Genomic DNA, 12,546 nt, shown 5'->3' with positions numbered 1-12,546 from the left:
GTTAGAGAAAACAATCTTAGTTTAAACAGTAATAATATGAAGCCGACGTACTTTGGAAAGGTCCTGTGCGTGCGAGTGCAGCTGAGGCCAGGCGAGAGTCTCCAGTGTGTGGACGACTGAACTGCAGGCTCTTTCCTCTCTCTGGGCTCGGGCCAGGATCTGGTCATCTACCTGCATCAGGTTACTGCCCATTTCAACCAGCACCTCAGACAGCTGGGACGAAGGAGCGCATGTGTATGTAAGGACACAAACACACGGTGCAATATATACACTGCTGAATACCATCTCCCACTAACCTCACGCAGTTCTGTTACATAGTCCGTGAATTTGTGCATCATCTGAGCCACATAAAGAACATCCACCGTGTCTGTGAAACCGACGGCCTCCAGAGTGTATGATCGCACCTGGTGCGCCAGAGTCACAGCGTTGGAGGAGTTGATGGGCATCTGAGTGACAAGGACAGAATTAACAAAAAAAAGTGTTGTTCTGCTGACAATAGACAATGTAAGTAAAAATATTAAAATATTAAAATTTTACAATATATAAAATTTATGAATTTAGAATAGCTAAACTGAAAGTATGTTTTTCTTCCTTTTCTTTTTTCACAGTACGACTGGGACACAACGGCGCTTGTAAAAAGAGAAGAAGTCTTTTAATGTGCACTTGTAGTGTACTTCAAATCTTATAAGTATACACTTTAAAACACTGTAGTAGCAGATAATATAATATTAATGAAATAAAAGGACACTTATGTCTGCTAGAGTACATTTCTTAACACACTTAACTACACTTTTAAAAAGTACACTTAATAATGTCAAATTAAAAGTCCATTTTAAATCATCATGTTTTAATAATATTTTGTCATGCTTTAAAGTCTGAAGTGTTGATTAACATGTACAGTACATGTACAGTCCTTGATTATAATTGTAACTGTAGTGCGTCATTCGATATTACATTTAAAACTAATATATTATAAATGTAATAAATGGCAATTTCATCATTACAAATACATTTAAATTCATGACATCTACGTTTCAAAAGTAATGACATAAAAGTATATTTTAGTTTACCATAAATGCTTGTCAGTACATTCGGCAGTACACTTTAACCATATTTTTTTTAAAAACTGAAATAATTATGAAATTAATTATGAAAAACGTACTTGCGTTACGTCCTACTTAAGTGGTCCAAAAACACTCTAAAGTTCAAAAGACTGCATTTAATATAAATTTAAACCATAATGCATTCTTAAAACATTTTTGAAAACAGTTTGCTTTTATGGAAATTCCTGAAAATTATATTGTTTCTGTGATAAATACTCTAAAAATATGCTAGTGTACTTTTTCCCAAGGGGAAGGTTTAATGGATTTACATATTAGTAATTTGTTCCACATTTGAATAAACATTTCTTTTAAAATACAAGATTCTGCACTAACCAGTATGAACGTATGTAGGACCCGTGTGATGTCATTAGTGTAGAGGCACTGAGAGTAGTCTCCCTCCTCCCAGCGTCCAGAGCGGTCACAGTTTCGTGAAGCCTTCTTCTGCTCCACACCGCCCCCTATAGTTAAGGAGGGGTAGCGCAGATGCAGACAGTACTGGTAGGAGGTGATGCCAGCTAGAGTTCTAGGCCACCTGAAGCCAAAAAGGGGACAGTTGACATTTTGCCATTGAGTGTTATATAACCACAGGTAAAGCTGTAGGACACCTTCCTCACCTGAACTCCCCTCGGTTGTTGGTCACTCTCTGCTCCGGACAGAAGGAGGCGCTGTTCTCCAGCACCACTATCTCCACACTGCGTGAGGTGTTCCCACGGCCCGTGGACACCACACACTCCCACTCACCACTCGCTTCAACGTGGACATTTGACAGGATCAGCTCACTAAAAAAATCAACGTAAATCTCCAGTTACTTAAGTGTACATGAGGTTTATTTGACTCATGAACTTAATGTAATCCTCTATCCTCTTCAGTTCAATGGCATTCAGTACTATTGTTGTAATTATTCTCTTTTTTTTTCCCATTTCATTCCAATTTTCTTTTGTTAACATATTCTGTTCACTTTATATTCCTTTTAGATCTCATCCTGTTTCTTTAAGTCACGTCTCTTCGCTTCATGTCTTTGTCTCTTCACCTGCACATTCACCCTTACTGTATTTTTGCTCATTCCCTTTACATTTCAACATCTTTTCATCCCGTTTCACAGAAACACATTAGGCAGCACAACAATGTTTTCAATATTGATAATAATAAGAAATGTTTCTTAAGCATCACAATCACCATATTCAAATGATTTCTGAAGGATTATGTGACACTGAAGACTGGAAAAATTATGCAGAAAATTCAGCTTTGTCATCACAGGAATAATGATATTTAAAAACATGTTAAAGTAGAAATATGTTCACATTGTAAAGATATTTGACAATATTACTATTTTTATTGTATTTTTGATCACATAAATGTAGTCTTGGTGAGCATAAGACTTCTTTCAAAAAAAAAATTCTGTGCAGGCCTACATGGGTGTGTTCACACTTGTAGTTCAGTTTGCTTGGTTCGTTTGGTCCGGGCATTTAAAGCATTTAAACCTGGTCCACTTAGCGTTCACATTAGCATTTTAACAATGAAACTAAAGACACCCGACCTAAATGCATAGGGATATTTTCACAACCTGATTAGTCAGCTTTAATTATGTATATTTCGCGACGGAACTTACAAAACATCCAAAGCAAAGGAGTGTTCTGGGCTAAATGCACATGTTGTATGTGCGTAGCCCACTTTTGGTGGTATTTTGACCAGCTGAGAACTCGTGAAGAGCTTATAAAATGTATAAAGGAGTCAAAACAGCGGCAGGAATCCCTCCGTCACACACACACAAATGAAGATCTGCTGTGAGGAGACGCGGTTCTGATGCTTGTACCGAACTGTAATGGGCAACATCGCAATGATGAGAAAAAACTGGTATGCTTGAGCATTCTTTCCTTTTTAGGGTCGCATCTTGTGACATCATGTCCCGTTTTTGGTTTGTTTACATGTCTTTGGTTCGTGTTGCGTTCGTATTTCATTCGAACCACACCAGAGTTTATTCACACTGGTTTTGTTTGGTTCGATTGAATACAGTAATCGCACTCGGGTGCAGACCAAACAACCGTACCGAGACCCAGCTGAAGATTATGGTCTCAGTCAGCTTCCAAACGAACTCTGTTACGGTTCGAATTTCTGTCCAATGAATGGATGACCTTAGCACACGTGTGGTTTTGTATACAAATTTAGGTTTACTTGCATAAAGGGCAGTAGTGTGAAAGAGAACCACACCAAACAAAAAAAATCAACATTGTATTTGGTCCGGACCAAAGCAAGTGAACTAGCAGACTTTCCTGGCTTAGTTTGGAAATGGACCGTGACCCATCTTTTCAGCAGTCTCAGTCCGCTTGTTAGGTGTGCACCAGGGTTCAGATGGCAGCGTTCACACTTATTCAAATGAACCGCACTAACAGAGCAATCGCACCAGAGTTCGTTTTAATCGAACCAAACATGCCAAGTCTGAACACACCCAACCAAACCGGTTAGTCTCTGTACGTTTTTACCTGGTGATGAATGTGCAGTCATGTTGTACACTCTCTTCTAAATGAACCCCATTCGTAGGATCACTGGATACAGGCTGACTGTTGTGTCGCCAGTGAAGGGTAGTGACTTTGTCAACCAGGGAAGCAGTGCAATGAAAAGGCAGCCGGTCCCCCTTAAACACGACCTGCCGCAGCGAGGGTAACAGTGACAGCGTGTGCAGCTCCAACGGACCCTCTGAAGAGAAACATTCATTCAAAAGATAAACATTGAGATTCACAGAGAAAAATATTATTCAGTAATAAAATCAAGATTTATTGTAGATTTCCCAAAAACAGTCTTAGTCCTTTAATTACACTGCCTTTCAAAAGTTTATTACATAAAATCAGTACTTTAATTCAACAAGGATGCATTCAATTGATCAAAAGTGATCAATAACATTACAATAGATTTATATTTCAAATAAATGCTGTTCTTTTAAACTTTCAAATTCTTCAAAGGGCCCTAAAAAAGATCAACACAAAAATTAAGTTTTCAACATTAATAATGATAAGAGATGTTTCTTGAGCATCAAATCAGAATGATTTCTGAAGGATCATGTGAGACTGAAAACTGGAGTAATGGAATGGCTGCTGAAAATTCAGCTTCACATGAATAAAATACATTTAAAAATGACAACTCTCAGAATGTTTGGCATGATAATGGATATGACAATGTTAATATGTTTGGTCTTGGCGGAATGGATCTGCTACTGGTTGTTGGCTACTATACAGTAAGTACGGGACTTGCTACTGCCAATACGTACACAACACACTGCTGTGAGCAAGTATGACATGATGCGGCTGTACAAAGTAATACTGTCTGCAGCTGCGCTACCCCTCTGGAACTATAGGGGGCGGTGTAAAGCAGTTTATACAACAGTTCGACGAACAAGTACTACTGCTGTACAACGCATACATGAATTAACCATAGCAGATCTACAGTATACAGGTGGAGCTGGGGAAGGTGGTGGGTTTCTGTAAGCACGCTGCAAAATGCAACAGCAGACGCTGACCAAGTAGTTAAATTTGAGCAGCGAGTTCATTGGATAACGATACAGCAGGAACCAATCAGCTGTGCCCTATAGAAAACAATGTGATTTCAAGCAGATTGAGTTAAGGACCTCTCAGCCTGCGCCATCTAGAGTTTCACGAGATAACCTCGTTTTCAAATAGAAAAGATCTTTTAAAATGAAATAATATTTCACAATATTACTGTTGTACTGTATTTTTGATCAAATAAATGCAGCCATGGTGGGTATAAGAGAGTTCTCTTTCAACCCCAAACTTTTGAAAGGCAGTAAGTTATGCAGTATTTGAAAAAAAATTGATAAAATCTGACAATATATGTCCATGTAATCATATGTGAAGTGGCCATTCTCACATGGCCTCCTGCTATTCTGGTTCTGCCCCTTTTTGTTGTGGATATTATTTATGTGTAGGGAGATTAGGCCTTCGGTTCTCTTTTTTATTTCAGTGTTTTCATCTGTTTTCATCTTTAATCCTAATAGACTGCACTGTTGGACATCTGTTAATACCTGACGCAAGTTCAAACGTATTATTTCTCATTCACAAATAGCAGGAGGTGTAAGAAAGTTCTTTGGGTGTTTTGTTGCCATGTAATCATTTGAAATCAGCTTTGCTTGTGAAACAGCCTGGGTGAATCAGACTCTTGTCGAGGGCTGATGTATTCACAACAGCAAACCCACAGAGGGATCTTTGCTAGTCGGTCACAGCTATGTGCTCCTGGCCAACATAAATATGTGTAAGGGCAGCGGAGGAAGAGATGGCGAAATGAGCTGATATTAAAACAGTAACAGGAGCCCCGGTTTGAGGCCCAAGACTCAAAAAAAATGCAGCATATGTCTAACAAAAAGATCAGATGAGGTTTAACAGAAAGTCACTGAGAAATATAATAAGACCCCAGTGGCAAAAGTCAGAGGAATAGGGAATTTTTAGACAAATATTCTTGATCTTAGCTGGCTAAGACACATGGATTGAGCAACATTGCAATTCAGACAAAATACCAAGGCCGATTAAAGACGGATGAGGTACTGTGCTGATAATGATACTGTAAATATATACAAGAGTCAAGAGTCCAAAAAAAACCTCCTAATTGTATTGTTATTATTCAAAATAAAACAATAAACAATAAATAAATAATAGTTCATAGTAAAATAAATAATATAATCAATAATAATAATAACTAGAAAATAGAATTATATTTTTTTTGTCTAAAACAATGGCTTGCTATATACCAATATTAGAAATTACATTTTTGAGAAGTTGTCACAAGGGCTACCGTATATCAGTAACTAGGTTTGTCAAAAAGCCCAAAACCCCTTTAATAATAATAATAATAATAATAGATTGTTATAATATTCAAAATAATAAACAAACAAATATTTTTTTACAAATAAATTATGTAAATAATCATATTATTATTTAATAATAATAATGTTGCAGTTTAAAAAAAAGAAAGTAAAATTTGTGACAACTAGCCCCGGTCCCCTGTATATCCACTGAAACATATTTGTATATATCTATACATTTAATAATTTATTAAGTAAATATATTTGTAAATTCCATGCAGACGTGCATACTGTATTTACATGATTGAATATGATATTGTATGCGATTGATCATTTTGCTCACCACAGCTGAAGTCACTCTCCCTAAGGAGACGCAAGGGTTTGTTCTGGAGCCTTCTGGGATACGCACAGAGCGTTTCATCCCCGAGCCGAGCGGAACTGCCGCGGAGAAAGCCTGGGACCCAGCGCAGACCGCAGTCACATGACAGGAACTCGGAATGAAAGTTTCTAATAAGCACACAATTGGAGGTAAGATTCACGTAGATCAAGCTTGTTGTTCAGTCTTAAGACACTTTATTAGACAGATTATTAATTTATTCATGTAATGAAAGACATTTAGTATCTCCCAGATCTTAGCAGGAATTAATGAAGAAAAGTAGAGTTTCATGATAACACCATAATAGTCCACAGAAGTCACCTTTTATTTATATAAATTCTGCTGTAATGTAGCTCTTAACAAATGGCTGAAGTGAATTCAGTGTTGATTCAGCTCAGTTCAATAACTGTGTAAAGTTCATCAAATATGAAATGAGTTCAATTCACAGCAGCTCCGCAGAAGGCAATAGATATTAACTTTACAGTAAGTCAGTTCAATGTTGATTCTTAATTCGGTTGTAGCTGCATTTGGTTTCTAAAACTTTCCAGCCCTTTTACAGTACATTCACAAACAGCAATTACACTGCATGAAAGGATATATTCAAAAAAGCATAACAGCGGCACTTTTAAAAAAGATCAACATCACTGACAGTGGATATGCGTGATCTCTCAGGAATACCTCAATCTAAAAAAAATAGATGATTTATGAGCATATGCAGCACAGAAGCATTCACTTGAACTCACACCAGCTTTAGAGAGTGTAACTCCATGAACACATTTGGGTCCAGAGAGGAAAAGATGTTTCCAGAGATGTTTCTATAATATAATAACACAAATTAAACATTTCATTCATTGTCTGACATAATAACATTATAAAATGCATGATTTGCAGTAGATGCAGTGCATAATATCATCTCAAAAACTGAAACTGTCAGACATAGGTTATCCTGTAAAGAGCGCTTGCTTTGTGTTTAGCCTTCCAATAAATATTTGTTTCAGAAATAATGACTTACAATTTAGTGAGGTTGGTAAGTCCCTGGAACATTTCTGAAGTCAGGCAGCCAATCCGGTTACTGGAGAGGTCACTGTACAGATTACAGTAAATGAGATGCACTGTTATTTTGTGTTCCAGTTCTAGCAGGCATAGATCTGTGCTCCAGAAAATTAAAAACACTTCATTATTCAGCGATCATTATACAATGAGCAATGATGCAACTTTGAAACTGTAGCTTTTTAAACTAAGCTCATTTGTTCAACAACAGGCAAGCAATTTCTCAAGGTGATTTTGATGTATGAAATCTTTATTTAAACTATTATGTGAAACCTAATACACTTCTTTTTCCTTGATAAGTGTGTTTGTACTAGTGTTGTAACACTCGAATCCGGTCTTTTTTTTGTCTTAGTCTCGCCCACATTTGTACTCAGTCTTGTCTTGGTCCCAGACTAAGATAAATCTTAGTTTTTTTTATCTCAATCGGTTTAATCTCAAGACCAGTCTAGATCACAACTGTGGGGATATCACTAAATTGCCAGTGTATTGTGTGACTTATTTGCTATAATCATTAATTTGATTGGATGTAAAACTTCCTGCTTCAAATGCAATCAATAACTTTGATTTCTTTTGTCATCAAAAAACTATTGATTGTGTCAAAAATGTCATAAAAATGAGTACAAATGCCCACAAAATTCAAGATATGATTGCAAAAAAAGCACTTGTATGAGATCTTGTTTTTAATATTATAACATTTGATATAATTAAGCAATATCACAAAAGCAAGAGAGCTGTGTTTACAAATATGAGCATGATTGTAAACACATTATGAATATTATGCAACGTTCAATAAACAAGAAGTTAACATTAGAGACTTGTTTTAAAGGTGAAACTCGAAAAATTTGAATGTCGTGCAAAAGTTCATTTATTTGAGTAATTCAACTTAAAAGGTGAGACTAATATATTATACTCATTACATGCAAAGTGAGATATATCAAGACTTTATTTGTTATAATTTTGATGATTATGGCTTACAGCTTATAAAAACCTTTTCACAATATTCAAATTTTGAATTTGGGGTTTTCATTTGGGGTAAGCCATAATTTGATATTCTCATTTTTCGAGTTTCACAATTATAGACAATCTATTTCGGCAGCGAAAATAGTTCCAGACAAATCCATAGGAGAACTGTTGTGGATTTCCGGGCAACACACAACAGTGTTTCTTTACTGAATGAATCAGTATGCTTCGAACAAATCGGTTCAATAATGATTCAGTGACTCACTCATAAAGTGATTTGCCGCCACTTACAGTACTGGCGATTTAGTTTCATATTTAAAAGTATCAAGCAAGTAAATTTTCTTGCGTATCGAAGTTTAAGTTTGTTAGTGAAAATGATTGCAATAATCATTGGTAAAAGTGTGTAGCTGTTATAAAAACGGATCATGACTTACAGTTTTCGAAGAGCAGTGAGACCCAGAAAGGCTCCAGGCATGATGGTGCTGATCAAGTTATTCCTGAGATCCCTGAGGAAGAGACAAATACAGAAACTTTTGAGCAGATCAACTTACATGTTATGTTTAAATAGATTCCCCATGGATTATACAGTACTCATATCAACCCCTTTTCCTTTTTAAGCAATACATGCCATGTTTGCCTTTAATTCTTGTACTTAATATATTACAAAAAGATAGATAAGATAAACAGATATACATGTGCTTTGAAAGAAAAGGAAGTTACATGTTTTTTATATGTCGAACATTACTGAAGTACAAAAAAAAAAAAGCAGGTCATATCAGCATAAAATAACATGAAATAAAATATCAAACACTTTTATATGCCATTGACCACACGACCCTTGACCTGCCTTTAACGTTTTCTTTGTCCTGCCTCTGTTTGAGATAGGAAGAAAATTCCTGCATTTTTTTTTTTAAACCATACCTCAAACCACACCTGGTCCTGAGGCTCAAGATAAAGGCAGATCCCCGAGCAGAGAAAACAGACAAACATCAGAGGGATTCGGGAGCAGGAGAAACTGGAGATGCCCTATTTAAACCATGGACACCAAGTGAATCTTCCCACAGTAAAGTTCCTCCTTCATGAGTCAAACTGTAAATATTAATTTCCAATACACGCTTTGAAGGTTGTGTTTCAGGCCACCTCTGTCCTGGCCCAGATGTTTGCTTATGTCCATGTGTTGAACCACTTATCAGCATATTCGCCCATCAAAATATGGATTCACACACTTAACTTTTAAGGATAACCTCGAAAAAAGAATGATGTACACTTCTGTTGAACTTGCTGAAACATGGTTGAGCCATTATGAGACATGAGTTGACCTTTATCATCCCCATAATTCCCTGCCGGCCAGTTAATAAAAATAAGTTTCAAAAGTTTCAGAGGTTAATTTGTACATCATTAACCTTGTTGCATTAAGAAAGCAAATAGGATGTAATGCTAACTTTCAATAAAAAAAAATATTAAAACTTAATTTGTTACTTTGAAAACTCTGAATGGCTTCGGCGTGATATATTAATAAAGTTTAACATAAAATAATAGCATATATATATATATATATATATACTATTATTTTATACTATAAAAATATATATATAGTATTATAAAGTATGTTGTATGCTTTATATGCTTACTTTTAAATATTATATTATATAAGATATTATTATAAATAAGCAGTCTATAATCCAAATAATATTGCTATAAATGATATCAGCATACATACATACATACATATTCTGTATATGTTTGAAATAAATGTAATATATTATGAAGTATGTATATGCTAATGTTGCATGCTTTATATAATATGGTTTAAAATAAAAAATAATTACGTAAACATTATTATAAATAAATATAATTTTTATTATTAACATTACCACAAAGTTGTAGCACTGAATTATGTGGCTAATATTTCCTAACATTGCACAAACAAGCAATAAACCTCAATAATAAAGCAAGCTTCATCTGTCATAATGTATATTTCAAGCATAAATCTCTGACAGTGCTGGTATAGCAAACAACACTGCAGCATGATATCATGTGCTGAATATAAACATGAACATTACAACAGCTTGATAACAGATATGCTGTATATTATTGCAGGGAACCAAGACATTTACACCGGCATGACAGAATGCAGTAAAGTGCTAGTCTGTCACATCTGTATGGCCCAGTGAGAGCTATGATTGACACATTAATAGTTATCAGAGTGGATATGCGAGAGAAGCGGAGGGGTACAAGGTGAGAAAGTGACCACAGGAGAAAGTTATGCACTATTAGGTACGCGTGTTTGAATTCCTATGACTACGAAGAGTGCGATGTCGGGGTAAATTGGATATATTGTAGAGTATTCCGGTCTATGAATGTGAACTGCTGAATGAACCTGCTCACAAATGCGTGTGTGTGTGTGTGTGTGTGTGTGTGTGTGTGCCAGTAGCAGTGCTCTTGGACAGGGAACAATAGCGGTTTCCTGGCTAGCGTGTCCTAACCCTCATTAGCACTGTGATGAAAAGGGAGACTCTACCCACTGTTTCCTCACACACACACCGCTAGAGTAAAGGTCAGAGCAAAGTGTGCTCTCTGTGTGTGAAGATCAACACAACGGCTCACAGACACTCTCTTATCGCTGAGATGGGGAATGTGGAACAGGGATAGTTCTCTTCCTAAAGTCTGGAGCGCGCACACACACACACACACACACACAATGCAGAACCACAATGTCAGCATGGCTGGATTGATTAAAAGCCTCATGAAATCATGAGTTTTGTGGCATTGAATACGTGTGCGTTGACAAAACAATATTTTTGAACTTTACATATTTTAAATGTACAGTCTTTCTTTTCTAGATCACAATATTGATGACTCAGAAGTACATTTATTTTGATGTGTTGACTTGCATAATAAAGCACATGCAAAGAACTTGATTATTGTGTGTTTTAGTGTTAAAGTTCATATATTTGAAATGTTCTATTTGGAATGGTCCACCATTACAAAAGTGGAAATACAAATATATTTAAAATGCATGACATACAAGATTGAACAGAAGTGACATTCAAATATTTACCATAAGTAAATATGCTTTAACCATATTTCACAGACAATGGGAGCAATTCTGAAATTACATTTTAAGTTCAAGGTCAAGAGTGCAACAGTTGGGTTCTGGAAGTAAAAACTCTATTCATTTTCTCCATAGGGAAATGGATTTTAAACGAGTCAAAACAAGCTAAACACACCAAGAGCTATTTGGCTCCGCCCACTTCCATGAAACACCGTAAAGGACGTAGAGTCTGTCTCCATACGCTCTCAAAATAGTTAAATATTTGAATACTCATATTTTGCAATTTAAAATATATTGTTTTTAAATATGTAATCAACATTTTTTAATTAGTAGTTTTATATTTTTCTATTTATAAAATTTCGCATTTACAATTTGAACGCACATGAAAGCCCTCACAATGACGCAAATACGAGTGGGAAGCTCAGGATTTTCTTTAAGCCCCGATCCTTACGAGTTGGGTCAGTTAGAAAGATGGAATACCACAATACTTAAAGGTAGCCTATTTCGCAGTGACATCGGCATTTACAACGAAGTAAGATAACACAAATTATGATAGCATTGTAACTTAACAATATAATATGTAACAATAACATTTACAGTGGCTTCATAAACGAATTAAAAGCATAAAAAGGCAAAACACACCTGAAGCACATTCTTTGTTCTTCATTTTCTAGAAGCAGAGTTTAAAACCTTGCTGTTTTTAGTTCATTAAAACTGCTATCTTGCTCCCACGAAAGTGACTTGCAAGCACCCGACGTCATAAACACGACTTCCCACCTCGTAAATACGAACTTCCACGGAGGACATAACCGCATCATTATAACACTTTAACAAACATCTTTTTGAAATCCCTATGGGACAAATGAATGGGAAAAATACTTCTGGAACCAGCGCCGCTGATAAAGTGGGCACTATTGCACTCTATTGCATTTAAATATACATTTAAACTATTATGTGAATTTTCATTTCAAGTGTCTGGAACCATTACATTTAATTCATACTTAAATATATTCTTTTAAAGTATATTATTTCCATAATAAGTACTCTTTTTAAAAGTATGCTAAAGTGTTGTTTTTTCACAGCAAATAGCAAAACATGTTCATGGAGTTGATGTAAATTAAAAGTTTGTACAAAAAAAGGGCACATTTTGATTGCTGCGTCGCAGCCCAACTTCCTGTTTCAATCGGAAACGAGT

General features: G+C 35.8%; 1 protein-coding gene across 1 annotated transcript in view; it reads right to left on the bottom strand.

Annotated features, from left to right (window-relative positions):
* The window catches only part of adgra2 (adhesion G protein-coupled receptor A2), an 81,897-nt gene that overhangs the window by 13,916 nt on the left and 55,435 nt on the right, over positions 1-12,546 (bottom strand). Inside the window, exons 3-11 of the mRNA XM_079637984.1 lie at positions 8,731-8,802; positions 7,299-7,370; positions 7,030-7,101; positions 6,254-6,417; positions 3,584-3,797; positions 1,718-1,882; positions 1,437-1,635; positions 297-446; positions 52-213 (exon numbers count right to left, since the gene is read on the bottom strand). Of these exons, the coding sequence (XP_079494110.1) occupies positions 52-213; positions 297-446; positions 1,437-1,635; positions 1,718-1,882; positions 3,584-3,797; positions 6,254-6,417; positions 7,030-7,101; positions 7,299-7,370; positions 8,731-8,802 (1,270 nt within the window). The remainder of the gene's footprint in view (positions 1-51; positions 214-296; positions 447-1,436; positions 1,636-1,717; positions 1,883-3,583; positions 3,798-6,253; positions 6,418-7,029; positions 7,102-7,298; positions 7,371-8,730; positions 8,803-12,546) is intronic.

Source organism: Phoxinus phoxinus (assembly GCF_949152265.1).
Source record: "Phoxinus phoxinus genome assembly, chromosome: 15".
NCBI lineage: Eukaryota > Metazoa > Chordata > Actinopteri > Cypriniformes > Leuciscidae > Phoxinus > Phoxinus phoxinus.
The sequence above is the reverse complement of the archived record's forward strand: the minus strand, read 5'-3'. Positions and strand labels throughout refer to the sequence as shown.